The following is a 21,553-nucleotide window of genomic DNA, read 5'->3' as shown; positions in this document are numbered from 1 at the left end:
AAGATTATGAACTAAGGATGTCAAGGGATAAGATCCAACTGTTGGACAAAGTTATCCTATGAAAGGAAAAGGATAAATACTAGTAGAGTAAGAGAAGAAAAATACAAAAAGGAACAAAGGTGTAATCAAAGGCAAGAGATGCTAGAAACCTTGAAAAACTCAGTAGTAGAACTGTGTGACTTAATAAAAGTAGTATCAAGAACTACTTAAAACTACTTTGTTGAATGGAACTTGGTGATGATCCAGCTCACAGGAGAAAGGAGTCATCCTCCTGGGTTTTGTTGTTAAAATAGTGGTAGGGTTAGAATAGGTTAGTTTGGACAGTGGACTGATCCTGATTTGGACTCCCACATACTACCGACCAGCACCTTTATTAGTCTTCTTAGGAAGTGAAACCTTTAGCATAGTTAATAAAAAGTACGAGTGGGATGGTAAGTTAGAGTCTGTGTCCTTCTTCTGACCCGTCACAATGTCCTATTGCTCTCCTCCCAAACGTGTTCCATTAGTAGCTTTGCAGACAGCTGGGCCTTCTGATCTCTCCAGCCTCATTTCCCCTAATGAGGAGGCCATATTTCTGGAAGCAACAATTAAATAACTTCGCCAGAACACTTCACTCCATCTCCCCAAACCAATCATGACCTTTGGTTGCAGCTGAAGGGTGTGGTTTCACTTATCCAACATAATGACCTTTAACAATCACATATACCCTGAGACCAATGTAGACTTGGATAGAAACATAATTGAATTAAAACAAACTGCCTTTCACCTTGATTGCTGCACTTACACACGTACACAAACATCAAGTATCACCTTGATGACCTTGAGGGCAAGAGGTTGGGGAGAGTTAATAAAAGAAAACTGGCCTGGTTGCACTTCCTCTGTTTAATAAAGTACGCCCACTTTCTATATTTTATCAAGTACACCCAGAAGTACGTTTTATTATCTCCACTTTACTAGCCTGCTTTCTACCACAACATGATTGTTCTAGGACATGTTTGGAGCACATATTCTCTTGTGTGCATATAGTACCCCTGCTGTGTCTGAAACTGTGCAATACCCTATGTCGCCTGGTGGCCTTCTGGAGAAAAGAGCATGATCTGTAGTGACCTTACATCCCAATCTCCAATCACATCCTTCAGGAGTTTGAGTAGTGGTCTCAAGAAAACAACCTCCCTTTTGAGACACTATGTTTCCACCATACACTCCTCTTGCTTATTAATGACTCATGGTGTTGCAACAAACGTTGAATGTGGCGCAACAAAGACAGTCATTTTCCAAAGGTGTACTTTAGATATCAGGAGTGCAGGGCCAGAGTGTTTGGTGTGGCTGGTGGGGACGTTTCAGCTTTGGATACTCCTTCATTTCTTTATACCAAGCACTGCCCCTTTAACGCCTGGAACATTTATAAACAGGCAGTAGCGTGAAGTGCAGGGCCTGAGTGTTTGGTGCCTTTGGTCCGGGGTTCTGGAAAGTTCAAGTCTGCTAAACTGCACGGAACCTTCCAGTGGTGGTGAGTCGTGGTGAGCGGTAAAGCGGGCATTGAGACATCTGATTGTGGTTTACGGGCCTGGGAGGAACAGAGCTTGCTCACTAGGGCCTGTCTCTCCCAAGATACCTGTGCCGCTTTTCTACTGCAGACCACACCTCCTTTTATTGCAAGGCTTTTTGCCCTTACTCAAGGTTACCTGGCTTCTATCTGCTTAATGAAAACAAAGATGGCTCACTGCATTACGTTACATAGTGATTCCCGATTAATTGGAAAGCGGTTACAGAGCCTGCAAAGTAAAAAGTGTAATAAAAAGACGAGAGGGGAGTAATGTAATTTGCGGAGTCTTCCCAGTCGAAAATAAAGGACTATTTCGGAAAGGTCCTGTCGCAAAAGGGGCCGCTCAAGGAGTAATTTCTTCAGATCTAATTACTGAAAAAGGGGTCGAGCAGGTGTTGGACGCCAGTATTACTATTGACAACAATGGTTCCCTACTAAAGCTGTGTCAGGATTTTCAAAGGAACTCCATGGGCCCCACGGATTTCATGTATGACAATAAGTTAGGCACAAATCTATTTCAGAGTCCTGATCTGGAGAAACTACTAACTACTTCAGAGGAGGCAGAGCTGGGGGCCAGTCCCTCGTCACCCCAAGGCTCATACAATTTGCGACTTTCCACTGCAACTTCTTTGGGGGCATTGGGATCCAAAATTGATGCTCTGTTTGTGCTGTGCTCTAATATGGTGGGGGAGCAGCGAGGTTTGAAGGATGTTGTTGCGAAAATGGTGGATATTATTTTGCTGGCCAGCGCTGATAATGTTCCCTCTGACATTTATTTTGAGGAGCAGACCCATGCTAAGGAGTCTGTTGCTTTGCCACTTACTGCTGATAAGCCACCTACCGGCTGTAATAAGGATCATCTATGAGGGCCAAAGGCCCGGACACTTACAGGTAAGGTCATCCCCTCTTCAGGAGGACCCCCAGCACGGATCTGCCTACGTGGTGGCAGACTTGGAGCCCAGTGAAGAGCAAGCAATGCCTATGTGGTGGTGGACTCGGAGCCCACTGAAGAGCAAGCAATGCAAACAGCGGGTCCAGGCAAGCCGAAGGTCCCAACATAAAGTTGGGCGGGGTAGGCAGGTGGCTCACCCCCACCTGGGGCAGAAAGCAGGGGACTGACACGTGCACACTTCACTTGAGGGTTCCAAGATTGTGACTAAAGTTATGGGGGGACGGTGTGGTTGCACAAGTCTCTTTGCAGGGCCCTATGGACAGATGGTGGGGCCCCTATATGGAGGTCTCTGATCCCCAACCTGTGCTGCGAACACTCAAGCCACCAACCAATCAAGAAGTCGCCTATAGCTCTGCACAACCTTTTGTCTTGCAGCCTGATACCTCCTTTGGGCCCTCACTGGAACTTTTGGATATTGTCTCTCCACCCAGTATACTGAGTAAATCCTCGGTGGGGCATCTCCTGTCACCATGTGTCCACCAATAATGGCCCAAAAGTGCTTGCCAGGGAAATTATTTACTGGAAGTGGTCCCCCCCAGTTGCCAGCCGGCCAGTAAGCACAAACGCCACCTTCAAGCGAGATACTTGGCTGGCACAGGTCGAGTCACTGCTCCCCAGTACTACGGGTATTCCATAGACTAAACATGATTCTTCCTGGTATATGGATCTTCTGCACATCAAAGTTATAGAAATAAATCCCACTGCACACAGTCCCTTTTTGAACTGTACTTTGCTATTGGAACTGCTTCATCCCATCCCAGACCTTTGCACTATTTCTTCCAAGGACATTAAAAAGTTGGAATTACCTAGTGTGGAGACCCCAGTCAACTGGGCATTGGTAACTTGCATCTCTCCAATAGTAGTGGAGCGTAGTTGTAAAAATGTGAATTTGTTGCTGGATCTGGGTTTCGAGATATTTGTATTCCAAACGGCCATTCAAAATGCTTTAGACGTTGTCCATAATCAGTGGTTTAGGTCCCCACTGGGTACAAGCTCGAATACAGCGAAACAGGTGCTGCAGAGGCAGCAGAACTATTGGTTCCAGGTAACACAGCAGCCATATTGGCCTGTTCATCCGGAGGTGGGGGGTCCTATTTGCCTGTTATCCTGGAATTCCATAGTTAATTTCTTAATAATCCTGTCTCTCTTTCCATAATAATGTAGGCCCAGTTTTATGTCTGCAGAATCGTGGCTAACTACTTCTTTTGATTTAGACAGCTATCCTATATTGTTTTGCCCCTCTTTGCGGCCATCAAAGCGCCAGCCGGAAGGTGGGCTTTGTATTGGAGCTAAAGTGGCAAAACTTCACCGAATTCCCAGTACTTAAATCAAATAGGAATTTTCTCTGTGCTCCTACTATCAACTCAGTGTTCGATCTGGGGCCACTCTGGTGGCAACCCTGTATGATCCTCCAGGAGGTGACACTACAGCAGAGCTGATTAAAGTGGTAGTCAAAACTTTTAGAAATTGGCACAGCCAATAGCCTAAGGGCGGTATACTTCTGTCAGGGGATTTTTATGCTGACTGTGCTTATAATATACCAAAGAATGTGAGGGGCAGCAAGAAGGGTCTGGCAAAGGACTAAGGCTAATGAATGGTGTTTTTTGTTAACAGAGTTTGATTTTACTCCTCTGTTTATCAAACAGGACGACTCACACATTACGTGGTCTAATGGGATACATAGTAGCTGTATTGATTTTATTTTTACTGATTCTAAAGTTGCTAGATGTTGTCCTAAGCTCGAAACTGTGTCTTCGACGGCTGGTAATCATGTGATGCTGTTTATGAAGTGCCCAAAACCTGGTAAAATACTGAGAGTAAACCCTATGGTTAGCATGCAGAGAAAAAGGTTACAGTGGACTGCAGTCCATATACAATAATTCAAAACCACCTTGGGCCGCTCCGTTTTTAACGGGGAAGAACTCCTGAGGGAATGTAAATGGGACTTGGAGAAGTTGAAGGGCATGTATACCTCTTTGGATTATAGGCATGTACTAACAAGTAAACACAGGGGTAAGCCAGGAGTCAGGTTCGACCATGGGATAGAAAAAAGAAAAAAGAGCTTAATGCGTTAGTCTGGAGAACTCATGGAGGATAAATAAATGGAATTTGTAACGGTTGCCAGTGCCAGATATAAGACATGGCTGCAGGCGTACACATTTTTAAAGAACACGACTGGCTGGAAATTCATTAATTGTCTGATTCGGACCCATGAGAGCAAGACATTCTGGCACCTTATTCGTAGCCATGGGTCGGGCAGTACTGACAAGGAAATCTTGGCAGTACTGCCAAGGAAATCTGTTGCATATTAGAGGAGGAATGGGAACTTCATTGAAACTTCATATTGGTGGGAATCGGAATTCAGTCCAAATGAGGAACCCAAGTCAACGCGTGAGTCATTGGTATGCACGTATATTAGGGAGGTGGACTTTATGGCTATCATTACTATGATTAAGGCCTCCCGGGCTAATGACCCTGACTGTCTTTGTAATGCCATCCTCAAGAGTGACCCCCAGTTCTGGGCTCAACTGCTACAACGACTATTTCAACAGATCTCCGAAAACGGTAGTATCCCTTCCTCTTGGAAAGGTTCGATATTAATACCGGTCCACAAGAAAGGCCCACATGACCAACCGTTAAACTATAGGCTTCTTGCCATGTTGGACTGCAGTTCTAATATTTTTGCTAACATATTGTTGGATCTTTTATCCTCGTGGGAGGTGGAGCATTGATTACTGAATTTTCAGCAGACACTATTCAAAAAGGGCTGCAGCACGTCCCATTCGATCATGGTGCTTTTAAACCTAATATTGGATACACAATGCTATTCTGGCACAGCACTATACCTGTGTATTGGAGACTATTCTGCCACTTTTGACAGCATATTAAGATCAAAATACTGGTTAGGGAAAAGCTGGTAGGATGGGGCATAGATCCCTCGCTATTATACGTGTTTACAGTGTTATATAATGATACACAGGTTACAGTTTGCATGTCTCAGGAGGGGTTTGTGTCTAGATTATTTCCTACAAACCGAGGGCTTAAGCAGGGGTGCATGCTCGGACCCCTGCTGTTTAACCTCTATAGAGCTAAGTTAGCCCTGGTGCTGGGGGCAGTTAACAATCCCGCACGGCAGTAAGGACGTGAATTTCTCACTTGCCTGACATACGTGGATAATACCGTAATATTAGCCGCATTGCGGTCGGCCTGCAGCGCTCCCTCAATGCACTCCATTTATTTGCCCTTCAGCATGGACTTAGTTCTAATGCAATTAAAATGAAGACCATGACGATTGGCAAAAGGGCGTATTGCGCCCCCTCATTTGTTTGGAACTTGAGTGGTGTCAAGTTAGAACAGATCGAGGAATATGAATATCTAGGCGTCTGTATCAGGGATACCATTTCGTCAACATATTTGGCCGAGGGAATTATGCCTAAAGATTCGCAGAAGTGGCTCACAATCAAAAAGATCATTGATGCATATGGGGGTCACTCTATTGAGGCCAACATTATTGCCTATAGGACCTCAATTTTGCCCGGGCATATTATATGCCCTGGAAGTTTTTCCAGAGAGGGCTGGCTTTCTAGGTTGGAATAAAAAATACTGCAGTCTTTACTTACCCTCCCTGAGAGAGTTCCCGTAGAAGCTATAAGACTGGAACTAGGTCTGGCCTTTCTACTCTCTCTCTGGAAAATGTCTATGTGCAAGTTCTGGGCAAAAATGTATTATGGTTGCCTCTGGGAAGATACTCTAGTAAGCTTGGCAGTTACCCACGGCAGCAGATTTTGTAAAAGTGTATGGTTTAGGGAGATGGAGGGAATGGTAATGCGTTATTTCATTGAAATTTGAGTACACGCATGGCTTGATTTGAACCTATCTAAAATTGAAAGGAGTCTAGACGTCATGACACCAATCAGGCTCTGACCCATTTGTCTAAATTGCACAGATATGAGATTTATTCAACTCAAGGTTTCTGTATTGATCGCCCAATGAGCTCACAGAGCTCTGTTTATCCACTTTGATTCGATTTATCTTATCTGTTTGTTTATACACTCTTCTTGTTTTAGAAAACACAGGCATTTGGACCGGTATTTCCTGGGAAGAGCGACTGTGTAGACTATGTGGTAACCGAGTTGAGTTCCCGTGTCATATTTTAACCCAATGCGAAGCACTGAGCCTAGAATATGAGAAAGGCTACAGAAAATGTGTTCTCCACACAGCTGATCACTTGTGGAGCATGCTATTTAGTGCATAGTCACTGGTGATTCTCTCATCTGCTTACCACATATGGCAAATGGCGGCTGTTAAAGTGTCTGTTTTTTAAATTTTAATTGGGGACGTTTTTTTTCCAGAAATGTATTTCTATCCAAGTATAGGCTGGGTACTTGTTCACAGTTGGAACATGAATTGCATTTTTAAATTGATATTGAGGTATATGGTGTTATTGTACATTGTGTATTGTATTGTTTTTTTTATAATAGTGTAAAAGGTGACAAGATTCAACCAAATGCACTAAAAAATAAAAATAAAAATCAGGATGGTGGCAGGGGCCTTATATGTCCTCAACACTGTAAAGTATGGTTTTCTTCTTGATTGAAGTCTCTTGGACTCCAACAATTCAGGGGTCCCTTTCTTGGATATTCTTCATTCTCGGTTGTTTACTCACTACTCCTTCTTGGCTCATCGATATGTATGTTCATCTCCTCTGCTTCTTGTCCTAGTCTTTTTGAAGGCCCTCTTGCCTTTGTCTCTGGTTCTATGCACTTTAGGCCTTGACGATGACAAGAGTGATAGGTGTATCTGTCTTCAACCAGGAGACTGACCGCCAGCATCACGTAGGGTATCCCATGTTCCTGAAGGAGCTTTTTTACACCAACAAATGTGCATCGTTCCTGCTGCACCGCTACAGTATAATTTGGAAAAATGCAGATCACATTGGATCTTCAGCTCTGATTTCTAACGTGCGGCCCTGAGTACTAGCTCTCTGTAGTTCATTAGGCGGGCAATTATAGGTCTGGGATACCCACCCAGTTTTGGCCTTGCCATTAATGCTCTGTGACTATGTTCCTCTAGAAAAAGCAGTGACCATCCGGGATCGTCCAGTAGGCCCTTCATCAGCTCCTCTACTGCGGATTCCATTGCGCCATTCAGAGGCACACCTATAATACGAACGTTATTCTGTCTCGACCTTGCCTCCAAATCTTCACATCTGGCCTTGACAGTGCCCATATCCTTGGCAAGGGACGTCACATTGCCCTGCAGTGCTGTTATGGCATGCTCTGCAGTGCTGATCCGTGTTTCTGCTTCCGTTGTCCTCTGAATTACCTTCTCAAGTTGGCTGTGTATGGTTGTAACATTGATGATTATCCAGTCCAATTTTTCATTGATGGAGGCAAAACCCTGATGCATTAATGCCATGACCCCCTGGAGATCAACAGGCGGTGAGGCCAGTGCTCCTTCCGCCGGTATCGGAGTGCCTGCGTCTTCTCCCACCATTTCCACAGGTTTTGGGGTAGGTTTTGCAAACCTATCCATGGAGCCACTTTTCTTATGCCCATATATCGGGGTGTAGTTGTTGTGCCCAGATTTATAGTGCACAAGGAAACCTATCTCCAATTATAGCACAAGGTATGTCACTTCCTTATTATGGCTTGGAGATCCGAAAATCAAGCAAGGAACACATCAATCAGCAATTGGGGTGGCAGTGCGACGGGTCTTCAACAGCTTCACCGTTCTATTCATCCCACATGCCCAAGACCATGCAGAAAAACATGCAGAGCGGCAGCCACTGTTAGAACCGCCAGTTCAGCCTGTGGATGCGTCAGTTCGCAGGCTTGATATGGGGCTGTGAACCAACCACACACTTCGCTCTTTGCAGCCCAATGTTCACATAAAAGACGCAGTGGAGAGAGGGCTGATGTAGTAACTCCGATAACCAGCAGTGCTACCGTAGCTCTCGCATGTTCCAGCCACACCGACCATCTGGGGAATGGCGTATGGTGATCCAAGAAGCCATATCAATGCGGTGGATCAGTGTCTCTGTAGACCCCAAGCTAAATGCCAGAGTACAACTGTTGTGTCCTGGTCTGTAGTGCGCAATAGCACTTATCCCCAATTATAGTATAGGGTGTGACACTTCCTAATTGCAGCTTAGAAATCCAAACAGATAACAAAGAAAACATTGATCAGCAATTGGGGAAGCAGTGCAATGTGCCTCCGACCGTGCCACCACTTTACTCGCCTCACGCGTCTAAAAAACGTACAGAAAAACATGCAGTGCGTCAGCCGCTACAAGAACTGTCAGTTCAACCTGTGGGTGCAGTAGTCCTTGGGCTTAATTTGGGGCTGTGGACAAACCCCACTCTTTTCTCTTCGCAGCTCAATGTGTACAGAGGGCACACAGTAGAAAGAGGGGGGCTGAGGTATCAAGTCTGTTAGTTGACAGCACTGCCGTAGCTCTCTCATGTTCCAGTCACACTAACTATCCGGTAGCATAGCGTAAGATGATCCGAGTGGCTGTGTCAATGCAGGGGATCGATTTTCCCGTGGATCCCAAAGAAAATGATGTGCGGCTCCCGCGGCCCTCAATGGCAATAATGTTCGTCGGTCCGTGGAGAGGTCGACCCTGAATCCTGAATAACCATCTGCCACTGGGATGCCCCAAGGTTCCCGGCTTAGTTGTGCGCCCAACCCGGGCCGTATCTGCCTCTGTTCCTTCAGGGGCCTTGGCGCTCGTCAGAGGGCCGCAGCGAGGGGCAGTGACGGGGAGACAGCTCTCATAGAGGGCCAGCCAAACACAGTTGCAGCACCACCCTCCGTTCCTCCAAAGGAAAGCCTTTGCCACAGGGCAATCGCCTCCCCGTATGGTGGTCAGGTGGGGCCGCCAGCCGCTCCCAAGCCTCGCCTCCATCACAAGTGTCGCCAGAGTCAGCCATAGTTCATCGCCCGAAATCACCGCCCCTGCATCAGCTCCACTCCAGGTACTGCACGCTGAGCGTACCTTCACCCTTTAGCAGCCTTTTTCTCAGGGTTTTGATCAGATATGCCTCGTAAACAGCACAGTAAAAGTGGGAACTCTCCACCTAGAGCGGAGCTCACACGCAATCCGCCATCATGGCAATTGCACGACAGCACGTGCCTCCGTAAACCCGCCCCCCCCGCACCATGCGTCTATTGTCTTGATCTGCATTGGGATGTTCAGTGTTATCTTGACCCAACTAAGCATGTTGGATCTGTGGTGGCCATGTTCCTTTCTTTTTGGCAAACATGGATATCTTCACTATAAGAAAGGAAAAACATGGCCAGGCTCTGCTGAAAAGAATTGTCTGAGCAGTGGGATTTGTAGATTGCTTTTACTGCACCCTCTCCCTGCTCTATGTTCGACTTGTGCTTCAAACTGTTCCCACCAGTAGGACGCACAAAAAAGTATCAGTTTCTCAATTTTGTGTCTCTCATACTGATAGTCCTTAGTTCACCTCCTCCAGATGATCCAAACTCTTGCGCTCTAAACCCCCTCCATCTCTGGCTCTCTATCACTTCCTCTCTGGCATCCCCTCTACCTTCTGTCCCCCTGCTGAGGCCAGATCAAAATAATAGAGTTGTACCCAATTGTTGTAATTAAGTTGCTTTTTATTTTGTGTTCTCTGGCAGATGACATTGAAGTTTGATTATTTTGTTTTATTTATGAAGGCAAGTCCTCACTGCCACCAGGTTACAAGTGGGGTGCACAGCTTTGTAAAACTGGAAACAGAAGTATTGTTAGCTAAGAAAATCTGTTATTACGCTAACGACAATCGTAGTCATAATTTCTTCACAAATGAAATATTTGTGCATCTATCAATACGTCATCAGGACACTAGAGCTCAGATGTGTTGATGTTGGAACAATGTTAATAACATGCCTTTGTAATGCTTTGCTTCCCATAGAATGAAGACAAAATTAAGAAGGAGAAAGAGAAAAAAAGGCAGAATCTCCAAAATGGGCAAAAATTTTATGTAGTACAGAAGGAAGTTGGTGAAACCGGAGCGGCGGAGAGGAACCAAAGCAGCCGAGCCTCTAACGAAAGTTCTTTGCTAGATACTTACGAAACTGCGTTAACAGAGAAGCTGGAGCAAGAAGACTATCACCATCAAAGAGATGGACGCCAAGACTCGGGTAGTTGTTCATTTATACAATTTCTGTAGTTTTTTCATATATCATGGCCATGCCCCTTTAACATTGCAATGAAAATTAAGTTTGCTTTAATTCCTACAGTGTATGTAATGAAGTACCCTGGCTGACTTTAGAGGTGAGAGATAAGACAGCTATGGCAGTCAAGTGCTGCCCCTGCATCATGCTAAGTGATGCTGGCAACATGGGGGGTTGGAGAGGATCCTCACTTTTTTACTCACCCCGCCCTGCATGTGTGGTTGGAGCTTTTGAAATGACTGCCTCTATAAGGGATCAAAGTATAAATCCCTGCGTAAATGTGAGGTCTCTGCCCCAGGGAGGTTTTCACCCTGCAACTGAGACCCCCTTCGAATCTGATATGCAGACATGACTGGTTGTGAGTGCTGCCTATGTTGTTACGGGGAGTGCAAAGCAGGAACGGGAGTGAGAGTGTTCACCTGCTTTCATTATTACTTGTAGAGACAAAGAGGTGTTTGTCGAACAGACCTTGGTTCTAACTGCCATAAAGTGAGGAGACGTGTTGGAGGGGAATGAGAGCAGGCCCAGGTGACCTGCTCTGTGTCGATCAGCTTTTGTTCTGTGGTTCCAGGATGCCGGCCCCATAGTTAATTCCTTGCTTCACGAAACCCTGGGCCCACAGAATGAAGCGCACATGAAAGGAATCTGTTTCAGGGCATGCTTACCCATCCCAACTATCCACCACAGTACTCACAAAGGTGAAATCATTCCCTTCATTAAAAAAACAACTATAGACCCTATAGAAAAATACAAGGGAGAAACCTGGGCCCAGATGATGTGGAGTTCTGTAGAGAGCAGAAGCAAGAAGCTGAGCAGAATCAACGAGCTGGCGATAGGAAGGGATCTTTGACAATAGGCAGGATAGAGGAGCAGCCATTGGAAGAAAGGAGTGATTATAGAAAAGAAGTGGTGAAGGAGGAGTGGATTCATTGGAGGATGGCGGAGTACGAGAAGAATGATGATTGAAGAAAGTAGGTGGAAAAGGCAGCGATAGTGGTGGGGAAGTAACTAGGCAAAGGGAGGACTAGAAACCACTGAAGCAGAGGAGGGAGAGAGTACAAAGTAAAGGGGAAAGGAGAAGAAGAAGCTAGGAGTAGAGAATGTAATGGGAGAAGAACATAAGCACACAAGCCAACAAGTTGTGCGAGAGGGATGGTTGGAGGCATGAACACATGCTGGATCATCCGGTAAGTAGTGAGGTGACAGGTGACACCAAAAGAGGTCCAGGAGGATGACCCCATTGGAGTTGTTGGGACTTGATGAGGCAAAAGAGGAGCAATCTCTGAGATGTATTGAAAGGTTACCCAAGTAGGAAGTCGGGAGTAACCAACCAAGACCCATGACATACCAGTTTGTGGCCTGGCCCTTGGGGGAGATTCATAGGTTTAGTTTGGCCATATATTTCCACCCTCAGTCTAAGGTCATCAGCTCAGGAGCAGGTGCATGCAGGCCAGAGACTTGGCAAAAGGGGTTTTCCCAAAAAGCCAACTGAAGCCAGGATGAGAAGCAGAGGACCACCTCCAGACATTAGTACTGCCGGAGAATAACCAATTTTAAACAAATTGTCAATGACTGAGGCTTAATGCAATGTTTTGGGAGATTGTTCACCTTTTTCCATTATTTCACTATGACATCATGTACAAAACACCTTTGACATGGACACACCCTTTCAGTCCTCTTTAGTGGTTTGAGTCAGCCCAAGGGCGTTTAGGGGTCACTCAAGAAACCAACACAACAGTATTGTCCTACATTCCCCTTTTCTGTGACTTCGTTCCTAGTCCTTTCTTCAGCATGTTCAACTGGCCGGGCTCAGAGCAATTCGACAGAGATCCTCACTTCATTGCAAATAGATTTCAGTTCTTCTTAGACAGGGCATAGCACCTTGAAATGAAAAATTCATCTCTTCTGCTGGGTTGGTGGAAATTGCGGCTTTGCGGATCTGAATAAATGTATGGGTGCGAGGGGTAAAGTGAGCATTTAAAATGAATTGACGACTCTCTGGAAACTCCTTAAAGAAAATAAGTATTTTGACATATTTTTGAACTAAAATCCACTTCTTTGCTTCTGCAAAAATACATTCTTTGGGGGTCATTGTTGGTGCATATTAATGTGTGTTTCCAGAGCTTTTAATGAAATCCTGCTTGGGGATTTAAAGGTCTTTGTGGAGGATTTCCTAGCCTGCATACAGAGCAAATCCCCCCTGTATTCTGTTACTGGCAGTGTCCAAGTCTGAGAGTCGATTTTGGAATACGTTAATTTGTATTTCTATAAGTATTAATGCAATCCTGCCTATCCATAAAAGGGGGTTCCAAGTGTAAGGGCTTTCTGAATCACCAATTGTTTTGCCTTGTAGTCAATTATGGAGCAAATGCATTTATGCTGCAGGCCCTTTCTCTCCTCTAAACTGAACTGTTTAACCAAAGCTATCTGTGTTCACCCTACTGCTACCTGTTAACCTAACTAGCCAACTGCAGCATTCAGGAAAGTGTTCGGAAAGATGTAGTTTATATTAAGATAATTTTCCTAGGGGCCCAGCAACAGCGTAAGAGGGGCCAGGTCCACACAATGACCCAGGAATTGCTCAAGGATTTCTTGCACGGCTCAACCTGATGGTTGTGTCCTGAGCAGGAAACCTACGTACTGAAGGGAACCCTGACTTGGAAGTATATTCAGGATCACCCACCTAACCATAATATAGACTCTGGGGCAGAGTTCTTCGAAGGGATTGTGTCCTCCGACGTATTCCTTATCTATTCGTCTCCTCGCCATCATAAAAGACATTCTCGTTCTAGATCTCGAAGCAGTTCCCATCACTCTTCGAGATCTAAGCATTCAAAAAAGGGACGTCGAAGATCCCCTTCCTCGTCTTCGTCTTCTTCCGTTTCCCCAAAAAGGGTCTCCTGTCCCACAAAACATAGCTCTCAGGCTGAGTGGGAGGAATTCAGGAAAAAGATGCTAAGCGTCTTCGAGAAAGCGGCCTCGACCCCCTCGAAGACTGCGGAGGGTGATACCCTGGGTGAAAGACCCGAAAAATCAAAAAGCCGCGAGTCGCAGTAGCCGGCGAAAGAAGCCACTCGAGAGCGTCACGAACCTTCGACTAAAGGCAAAGTTGCGTCTTCGACGCTGTCGTCGAGGATCCCTTCGACACATAGATCGGCATTGTCAACGCCGTTATCGAAGGGTTTTTCGACGCACAGGTCAGTCGATTCGACGCCGTCTTCGATGCCGACGCCGAGAAAGGACAAACCCACGCCCACCTCACAGCCAGTGGCCATACCCAGAGCCTCGAGCACGAGAATGTTGTCGACAACCTCGAGTAGAATCCCGATACTCTCGAGTTCATCGAGGTCTCTACCACCTTTCTCGACACCTTTTTCGATGGCTTCGAAGCCTTTAACATCTGCGTCGACGACGTCGACGTTTTCTCAGCCAATCATGACAAATCTGGCTCCTTCTGCCCTGGAAATGGGATTTATACCATTTTCAAGACCTGACCACTCCAGGGTCTTATCTTCTATTTATGAAGAAGGGGAGGATTCAGATCAGGAAAAGCCTTTTGAGTTGCAGGGATCTGCAACTCCTGCACCAGAGGAATTTACCTCTGAGGAAGGTAGGTTGAAAGACCTCCATGAAACCCTACAGGAAGCAAGTGGGTTGGACACTTCCCCAGAAGTGGAGTTTGCCACACCAGACCCAGGGGAACATGCTGAAACCCCTTATAGAACCTTGATGGCAAGGATAATAGAGTTTATGGAATGGTCCACACCCTCACCTGCTTTTCAGCAAGACGACCTCACAGACATCTTGGTCAAAGGTCCACAGGAGGATCCTGTAGTGCCATTTCATGCGGCAATACAAAGGAGAATATTGGCAAACTGGGAAACACCTGAGGTTATCCCAGCAGTTAACAAGAAACTATCAGCTAAATATTGGGTGTCTTCTGCTGACCCTGAATATTTATCCAAACACCCAACTCCGGAGAGTCTGGTTGTTCAGGCAGCTACTTCAGCAGGTAGTAAATCGGCTTACCCTACTGTTCCACAGGACAGGGATGATAAGAGATATGACTCTATGGGCAAAAAAATATTTTCCGCGTGTAGCATGGCGTTGAAATCCATCAATGATACTTGTACGCTCGCAAGGTTCAGCCACACACTTTGGGAGTGTGCTTCATCAGCGGCTGACTGCCTCCCGGAGGGAGACGAAAGGGAAGCGTTTCTCAACATCATTAAGGATGGTAAGGACGCAATGTGCGAATCCCTTCAGACTGACATCGATTCTGCTGACAGTATCAGCAGGGCCATGGCGGCAAGTACAACAACCAGGAGATTTGCTTGGTTGCGAAAGTCTGGTTTTGCTCCAGATGTGCAAAGCAGACTCTTGAATATGCCCTTTGACGGCTCTTCTTTGTTTGGTAAGAAGGCGGATGACAGTTTAGAAAAACTACAAACATCAAAGGCAGCAGCAAAATCCTTAGGAGCTGCAATCCGTCAGACCATATCGCCCCTCAGGAACCTCTTGGAGAGGTAAGTCCTTTTGCTTCTATTCCGCATTCGGAAAGGGCAGAGGACAGCCGGTTCAAAGGGGTCAGAAGAAATTCACCCGAGGTGGACGGGGTAAAAACACAAAAGCCGCAGCAGCAGGTGCCTCTTTACCCTCCGCATCTGCATCAGCCGCCTCCAAACCGCTCTGAGGACTCTCTTCACAAAACACCAGTAGGGGGCAGGTTAACTCAACATCTGACGGAATGGCAGGCTATTACGTCCGATGCTTGGGCTTTGGAGACAGTTGCCCAAGGTTACTGCCTGCCTTTTCTACGCATCCCTCAGAGTCATCCACCAGGGAACAGCTCTCTCAGAGTTCCAGATCCGCTCCTCTTGCAGGAAATTGTAGACCTGCTAGAGAAAGAGGTGCTATAGAACCGGTACCTGTAGCAGAGAGGAACAAGGGCTGGTACTCTCCCTACTTTCTCATACCGAAGAAAGACGGAGGACTGAGACCTATCTTGGACTTACGAGAATTGAACAAGTTCCTCAGGAAGGACAAGTTCAAGATGGTAACTCTCTCTCAGATCCTTCAGGCCCTCCAGCTCCAGGACTGGCTGGTATCTCTGGACCGCCAGGATGCTTATTTCCATGTGCCAATCCATCTCAAACACAGGAAATACCTAAGGTTCGCAATTGGCGGCTCTCATTATCAATTTCGAGTTCTGCCATTTGGGCTAACCTCCGCCCGAGGGTCTTCCCCAAGCTAATGTCGGTAGTGGCTGCAAGTCTAAGGAGGGAAGGGATCCACGTCTACCCCTACCTGGACGATTGGCTGATCAGAGCTGTATCTTCGGAACAAGCTCAGATCCAGCTAGATTATGTCTGCCACTTCCTTCACAAACTGGGCTTCTCCCTCAATTTAAAGAAGTCACAGATGATACCATCACAGAGACTCCAGTTCATTGGAGCGGTCCTGGACACTTCCCTGGGAAAAGCCTCGCCACCAGAGGTGAGGGCTCAAGATATTCTGCAGATGGTCACCAAGTTTCAAAATGCCCAACATCTCCCAGCCTTCAACTTTTTGAGGTTGCTAGGCCTCATGGCATCCTTCATCTTCCTTGTGCCAGAGGCTCGCCTGAGAATGAGATCTCTTCAGTGGGCACTGAGAATTCAGTGGTCGCAATTCTCAGGGAGAATGACAGACCTCCTTTCAGATTCCAGACAAGGTGGCTCGAGACCTTCAGTGGTGGGCCTGCCAGGAAAACATCTGGAAGGGGGAACTGTTTTGGCAACCATGGCCGCAGATAACAGTAGTCACAGATGCCTCACTCACGGGGTGGGGAGCCCATACCAACGACTTGACCATCAGCGATCGTTGGTCTCCATCGGAGTCCAGACTACATATCAACCTGTTAGAGCTGTGAGCAATCAGACTAGCGCTGAAGGCTTTTCTGCCATCTGTACAGGGCAAAAATGTCCTGATAATGACGGACAACACAGTGGCCATGCACTACCTCAACAAAAGAGGAGGCGTAGGATCACTACCACTGTGCAGAGAGGCAATGCAGCTCTAGTTTTGGGCAATTCAAGAAGGAATCTCTCTATCGGCAGTCCACCTAGCCGGAGAGAAGAACTTGACGGCGGACGCTCTGAGCAGGCAGGGCACAGTCTCCCACGAGTGGGAACTAGCTCAGGAAGTCTTCAGGAGATCTTTGCCCTTTGGGGAACCCCTCAAGTGGATCTGTTTGCCACCAGTACCAACAGAAAATGCGATCTGTTTTGCTCAAAGGAATTTCCCCCGAGAGGAGCTCTAGGGGACGCGTTCGTAGTGGACTGGGAGTTTCCACTCCTGTACGCGTTTCCACCAGTCCCTGTCATTCCTCAAATGATCAGGAGGTTGAGAAGATTCCGGAGAAACATGATCCTAATTGCCCCAGACTGGGCCAGGAGAACGTGGTACCCAGACCTTCTGGACATTTCCATCTGCCCTCCAATTCGTCTTCCACTCAAGGAGAATCTTCTCTCACAGAAGGGAGGTCAGGTTCTCCACCCAGACATCAGAACCCCCAACCTTCACGCCTGGCTTCTGAAAGGTTGAGATACAAGGATTGGGACCTCCCTGATGACGTCATGTAAGTGTTGCTCTCGGCCAGAAGGCCAGCAACAAAGTCTTTATACCGCTGCCGTTGGAACAAGTTTTGCAGCTGGTGTAGAGAAGAGAATATCGACCCCTTTTCATGTGGTACACCAAGGGTGTTATCCTTTCTACTATACTTGGCAAATTCAGGCCTTCAAGTTGGCACTATCAAGGGCTATCTCGCAGCGCTATCGATCTTCAAGCGCACTGCGGAGGAACCTTCGTATTTCAAATTACCCTTAGTAATACAATTTCTAAAGGGATTAACTAATGTCTACCCTCCAAGACCTTTCCAGGTTCCTTTATGGGACTTAAATGTAGTCTTAAATTTCCTGTTGTCCTACAGGTGAAGCCTAATTTCCTCCCAAAAAGTGGTTTCTGAATTCCACATCACTCAGAAAATTACCTTCCTTCATTCTATCTGCCTCCCCATCCGGGGAAAGAGGAAGAAAGGCTACATAAGCTGGACCCAAGGCGGGCTTTAAGCTTTTACATCAGCAGACTTGCTAGGATTAGACAAGCAGACCAACTGTTCGTGGGTTACTCAGGGCACAAGTTGGGACTACCGATAACAAAACAAACCATTTCCAGATGGATTACTTTGGCCATCCTGGAACGTTACAAACTGGCAGGGAAAGAGCCTCCAACCAGGGGTATCGCAGCCTCCTCAGCTCTCCAAAGAGGGGTTCCGGTTCGAGACATATGTGCGGCTGCCACATGGTTGTCTGCACATACCTTCACAAGATTTTACAACCTGGATTCCTCCTCCAGTCAAGAGACTAGGTTTGGCAAAGCCGTATTACATTCAGTTCATTCCTAAAAGAAAACATGGCGTTTTACTCCCACCTCCAATTGCACACCACTGCTTTGGGAGTCTATCAAAGATAAGGAATACGTCGGAGGACACAATCCCTTCGAAGAACAAGTTACTTCTTACCTTGTAACGTTCTTTCGATGGGATGTTCCTCCGACGTATTCCTTATCGCCCCTCCCATCCATCCACGCAGTAATACTTCCCTTGTGGTTGCAGCTTATGCTCCTTCAAGGTCAATAACCAATTCATGTACAACATCTATTAACGTCAAAACGGAACTGAGCAACGGACGCTGCGCGAGTCTATTTATACGCGTGGTGACGTCGGCACCGATACGGAGGCCGTCGAGGGACATCGGCTCGAGGGACGTCGACGCGCAGCGCCCTCTACTGAAAAAAAAATTCCGAGGCCAGCAAGCTGGAGATGATCTATCAAAGATAAGGAATACGTTGGAGGAACATCCCATCGAAAGAACGTTACAAGGTAAGAAGTAACTTGTTCTTCTTTGCCGTAAAATCCCTGTACAAGAAACAAGCTTGTGTGCCATGGTCAAAACTCTGGCTTTGTCAAGAGGGGACATGTATGCTCTCAGCCAGGGGTGGGTGCTTACCAGGGAAACATTCAGAGCAAGTCCTACCCCTGAGGTGGACAGTGGCAATTGAAAAGGTCCCAATTACTGAATAAACCCCCCCCCCCCCTCCCGCCCTTGCGCCAGTCTGTTTCTATGCAGTCCCCAAGCTCCACCAGCATTGCAACTTAGCTTTTGGGCAGAAAGAACATACCCATTGATTACTCAGCCATTCGGGGCATCATTGTTGCTACACTGGGTGTCCATGCAGAAGAGCCCCCAATTCTTAATTTGCAGCATACAATGCATGCCGGGTGGGGAAGACAGAGCCATGTTGGGTGAGGTCTGTTTAGGTGAGGTTGGTGGAGGTGGTGGACCAAGAGACCAGCAGGAGGGAGGGAGGGAGGGAGGGAGGGAGGGAGGGAGGAAGGATGGAAGGAAGGAACAGCAGATTGTGGAGCCGATTTCTGAATAAGCTAAGGTACTGGGTAGTGAGTGCAAGTGCTAATGCAGTACACCTATGTGTGCTAGTGTGTCCAGTGAGTTTAGGACAGTGTACGGAGTGACTGTGATGATTGTACTGAGTGAAAGGAGGGTACCCGAGGGATAGTAGTGTGGTGGAAAGGTGTATTAAGATCTGAGAGAGGGTGGTAACATTGTTGAAGGGTTGAGGCAAGACCCAGAAGGAGTGAGACAACAGAGGGACATAAAGGAGAGACTGGTGCAGTCGCGGGAGTAGAGGAGGAGATGGGACAGTAGAAGGAGAAGCAAGAGTGAGTGATAGGACAGACTCCAACAGTTGTCTAGATGGTACAACTCCTTGTCCCAATACGCACTAACACCTAGATAGAATAGGGACAGTTAAAAGTCCCGCAGGGCATTTAGCTAGAGGAGGCAATCTGCCTTTAGGTCCTCATCCCTATTATAAGAAATAATTAGTCAGTAGGGGCTGATCATCTGTATACTCTAACCTGGAGCCAGGGACGACTGGGTTAGGGCGGAGATGCTAAATAAGATGAGAAAGGAATGGTATACGGGTTTACAAAAAATAACAATAAAAACCATGTAACTGCCTCTGAGAGTGCTCTAGTAATTCTTGTTCCATCTGACACACATGCCATAATCTTATGTTGTAAAAGTCATGCAGCACACATAGCCTTCCGCACAGAACCCCTAAACTGTGCAGCAACTCCACAATCTGAGAATATATTACCAGATTACCACACTGTGCCACCGTCCCAGTTATGAGTGGCATCAAACCTTTGGTACTCTTTTGTTCTTCAAATTCATTCACCTTTCACAATCTATTTTAGACAGGGCTGCAACTGGCCTCAAGGGTTTCTAGTCTACTATTGCAGAGTTCACCACGTGGAAAAATAATCCTGGGTCAAAAGACACAAATTAATTTGGTGGATTGAACAGCCCATCATTCAGCCAAACCCACATATTATTAACTAGTTACCGTTCCTCTAAACAGCTTCACATACAGTCCATCCTATTTCAAACTCATTTAGAATATATCTTGCTTTTTGCATTCTGAATGTATGGTCGACCTCAGTGGATCCTCACGCACCGAAGGTATCACAAAACAACAAAACATTCCCTTCTTGCTCTCTAAAAGACCCCACCCATAGGTCTGTGGCATTTCACCTGCTTTCCCCATCTTATGTTCTTCTAACTCTGTTTCCTCTGCGGATTGAGGTCTGGCTATATATGCAAACACCCTGACGTGCCTGGCCCTCTGGGACCACTGTGGTGCTGCTTTGGTGCAGAATAAAAGCCTTGTAACCTAACATAACTTTAAGAGACTTGTTGTACTACACGAGGGAGTTGGTGTTCTGGAGGCCTCTTAGGTAAAACACCCTGACTTTTTTCCTAGTTATTTAGTGAACCTGATTTTGTGTTCAAATTACACACTTCTGTGCTTGTGCCCCGTTGGTTCTCCGGAGCTTCTCGTCAGAGGCTACAGGTATATATAGATCCACTGACAGTTTTTGGAACTTTGCAGACAAAAGTATTTTAGGAACTATTTTGTATGTGCTTCTAGTTAGTTTCTTTATTGAACATTGTACAACTAATCTCTCTTGAGTCATGCTTTGTGTTTATTGGGAAGGGGTAAGATAGAAGTAAGAAAGAAGAACAATAGAGTTTGATAATTTAAGAGGATTGAAAATATTTCAATAGCTAATTTTCCTCCATTAATTGGCTTCCAGTTTATGAAATCCATGGGTGTTATTGCCTTTAGTTGCATTGAGGTTAAAATATCTTTGAACGATGTCTATTTGTATTTGTTTATAGAAAAGTATGAATGCAAATGTGATATTAAATTAGTTGTCAATCCCATGATCATGTTAGAAGGGTAGGACAAAGGAAACTTTCAAGTGCTTGCTGTTAAGTTTTGAGTTTTAAAGTTCACAAAAGCCTTTTTCCAAATAACAAAAGCGCATAATTTCTTGGAGCAGAAAATCCATTACTGATTTCATATAATGTGACCGACCTCCTTTACTACTTTGCCTTCCCACCATACAGGAGCTTACTTGTGCAGTTCCTGTTTGAAAGGACACATTTTGTCAAAGTACATTTTGCAATGTTGGTCTAGCTCTTTAATGCAGTTCAATCTGGTAGTTTGATGACTACGTTTTATGGAAAGTGAGCTCAGTTTGGCAAAATGTCATATACTCGGGTGTGACTATCGGTGGGAATTTATTTGTTTTCACTGATGTGAATAGATTTGGTGGTGGGGTCTCAATGCCTGGGGTTTGAACTTGTTATGCTCACCTGGCACCTACAGAGGCGTCGATCTGAACTGGACAGCTGCGGTCTCCACCAATGTGACGCGTAGGACCGAGATGATGGACTGGA

The 21,553-nt window shown here is 46.1% G+C and overlaps 1 protein-coding gene across 4 annotated transcripts in view; it reads left to right on the top strand.

The window, feature by feature from the left end:
- Positions 1 to 21,553, top strand: part of ARL13B (ARF like GTPase 13B) — a 1,122,894-nt gene that overhangs the window by 929,246 nt on the left and 172,095 nt on the right. For all 4 annotated transcript variants that reach the window (XM_069637199.1, XM_069637198.1, XM_069637196.1 and 1 more), the window contains one exon: positions 10,424 to 10,652. In XM_069637199.1, coding sequence (XP_069493300.1) covers positions 10,424 to 10,652 — 229 coding nt within the window. The remainder of the gene's footprint in view (positions 1 to 10,423; positions 10,653 to 21,553) is intronic.

This window comes from Ambystoma mexicanum, chromosome 7p, assembly GCF_040938575.1.
Source record: "Ambystoma mexicanum isolate Mex_15411 chromosome 7p, UKY_AmexF1_1, whole genome shotgun sequence".
NCBI classification, from domain to species: domain Eukaryota; kingdom Metazoa; phylum Chordata; class Amphibia; order Caudata; family Ambystomatidae; genus Ambystoma; species Ambystoma mexicanum.
This window is presented reverse-complemented; position numbering and strand designations above follow the sequence as displayed.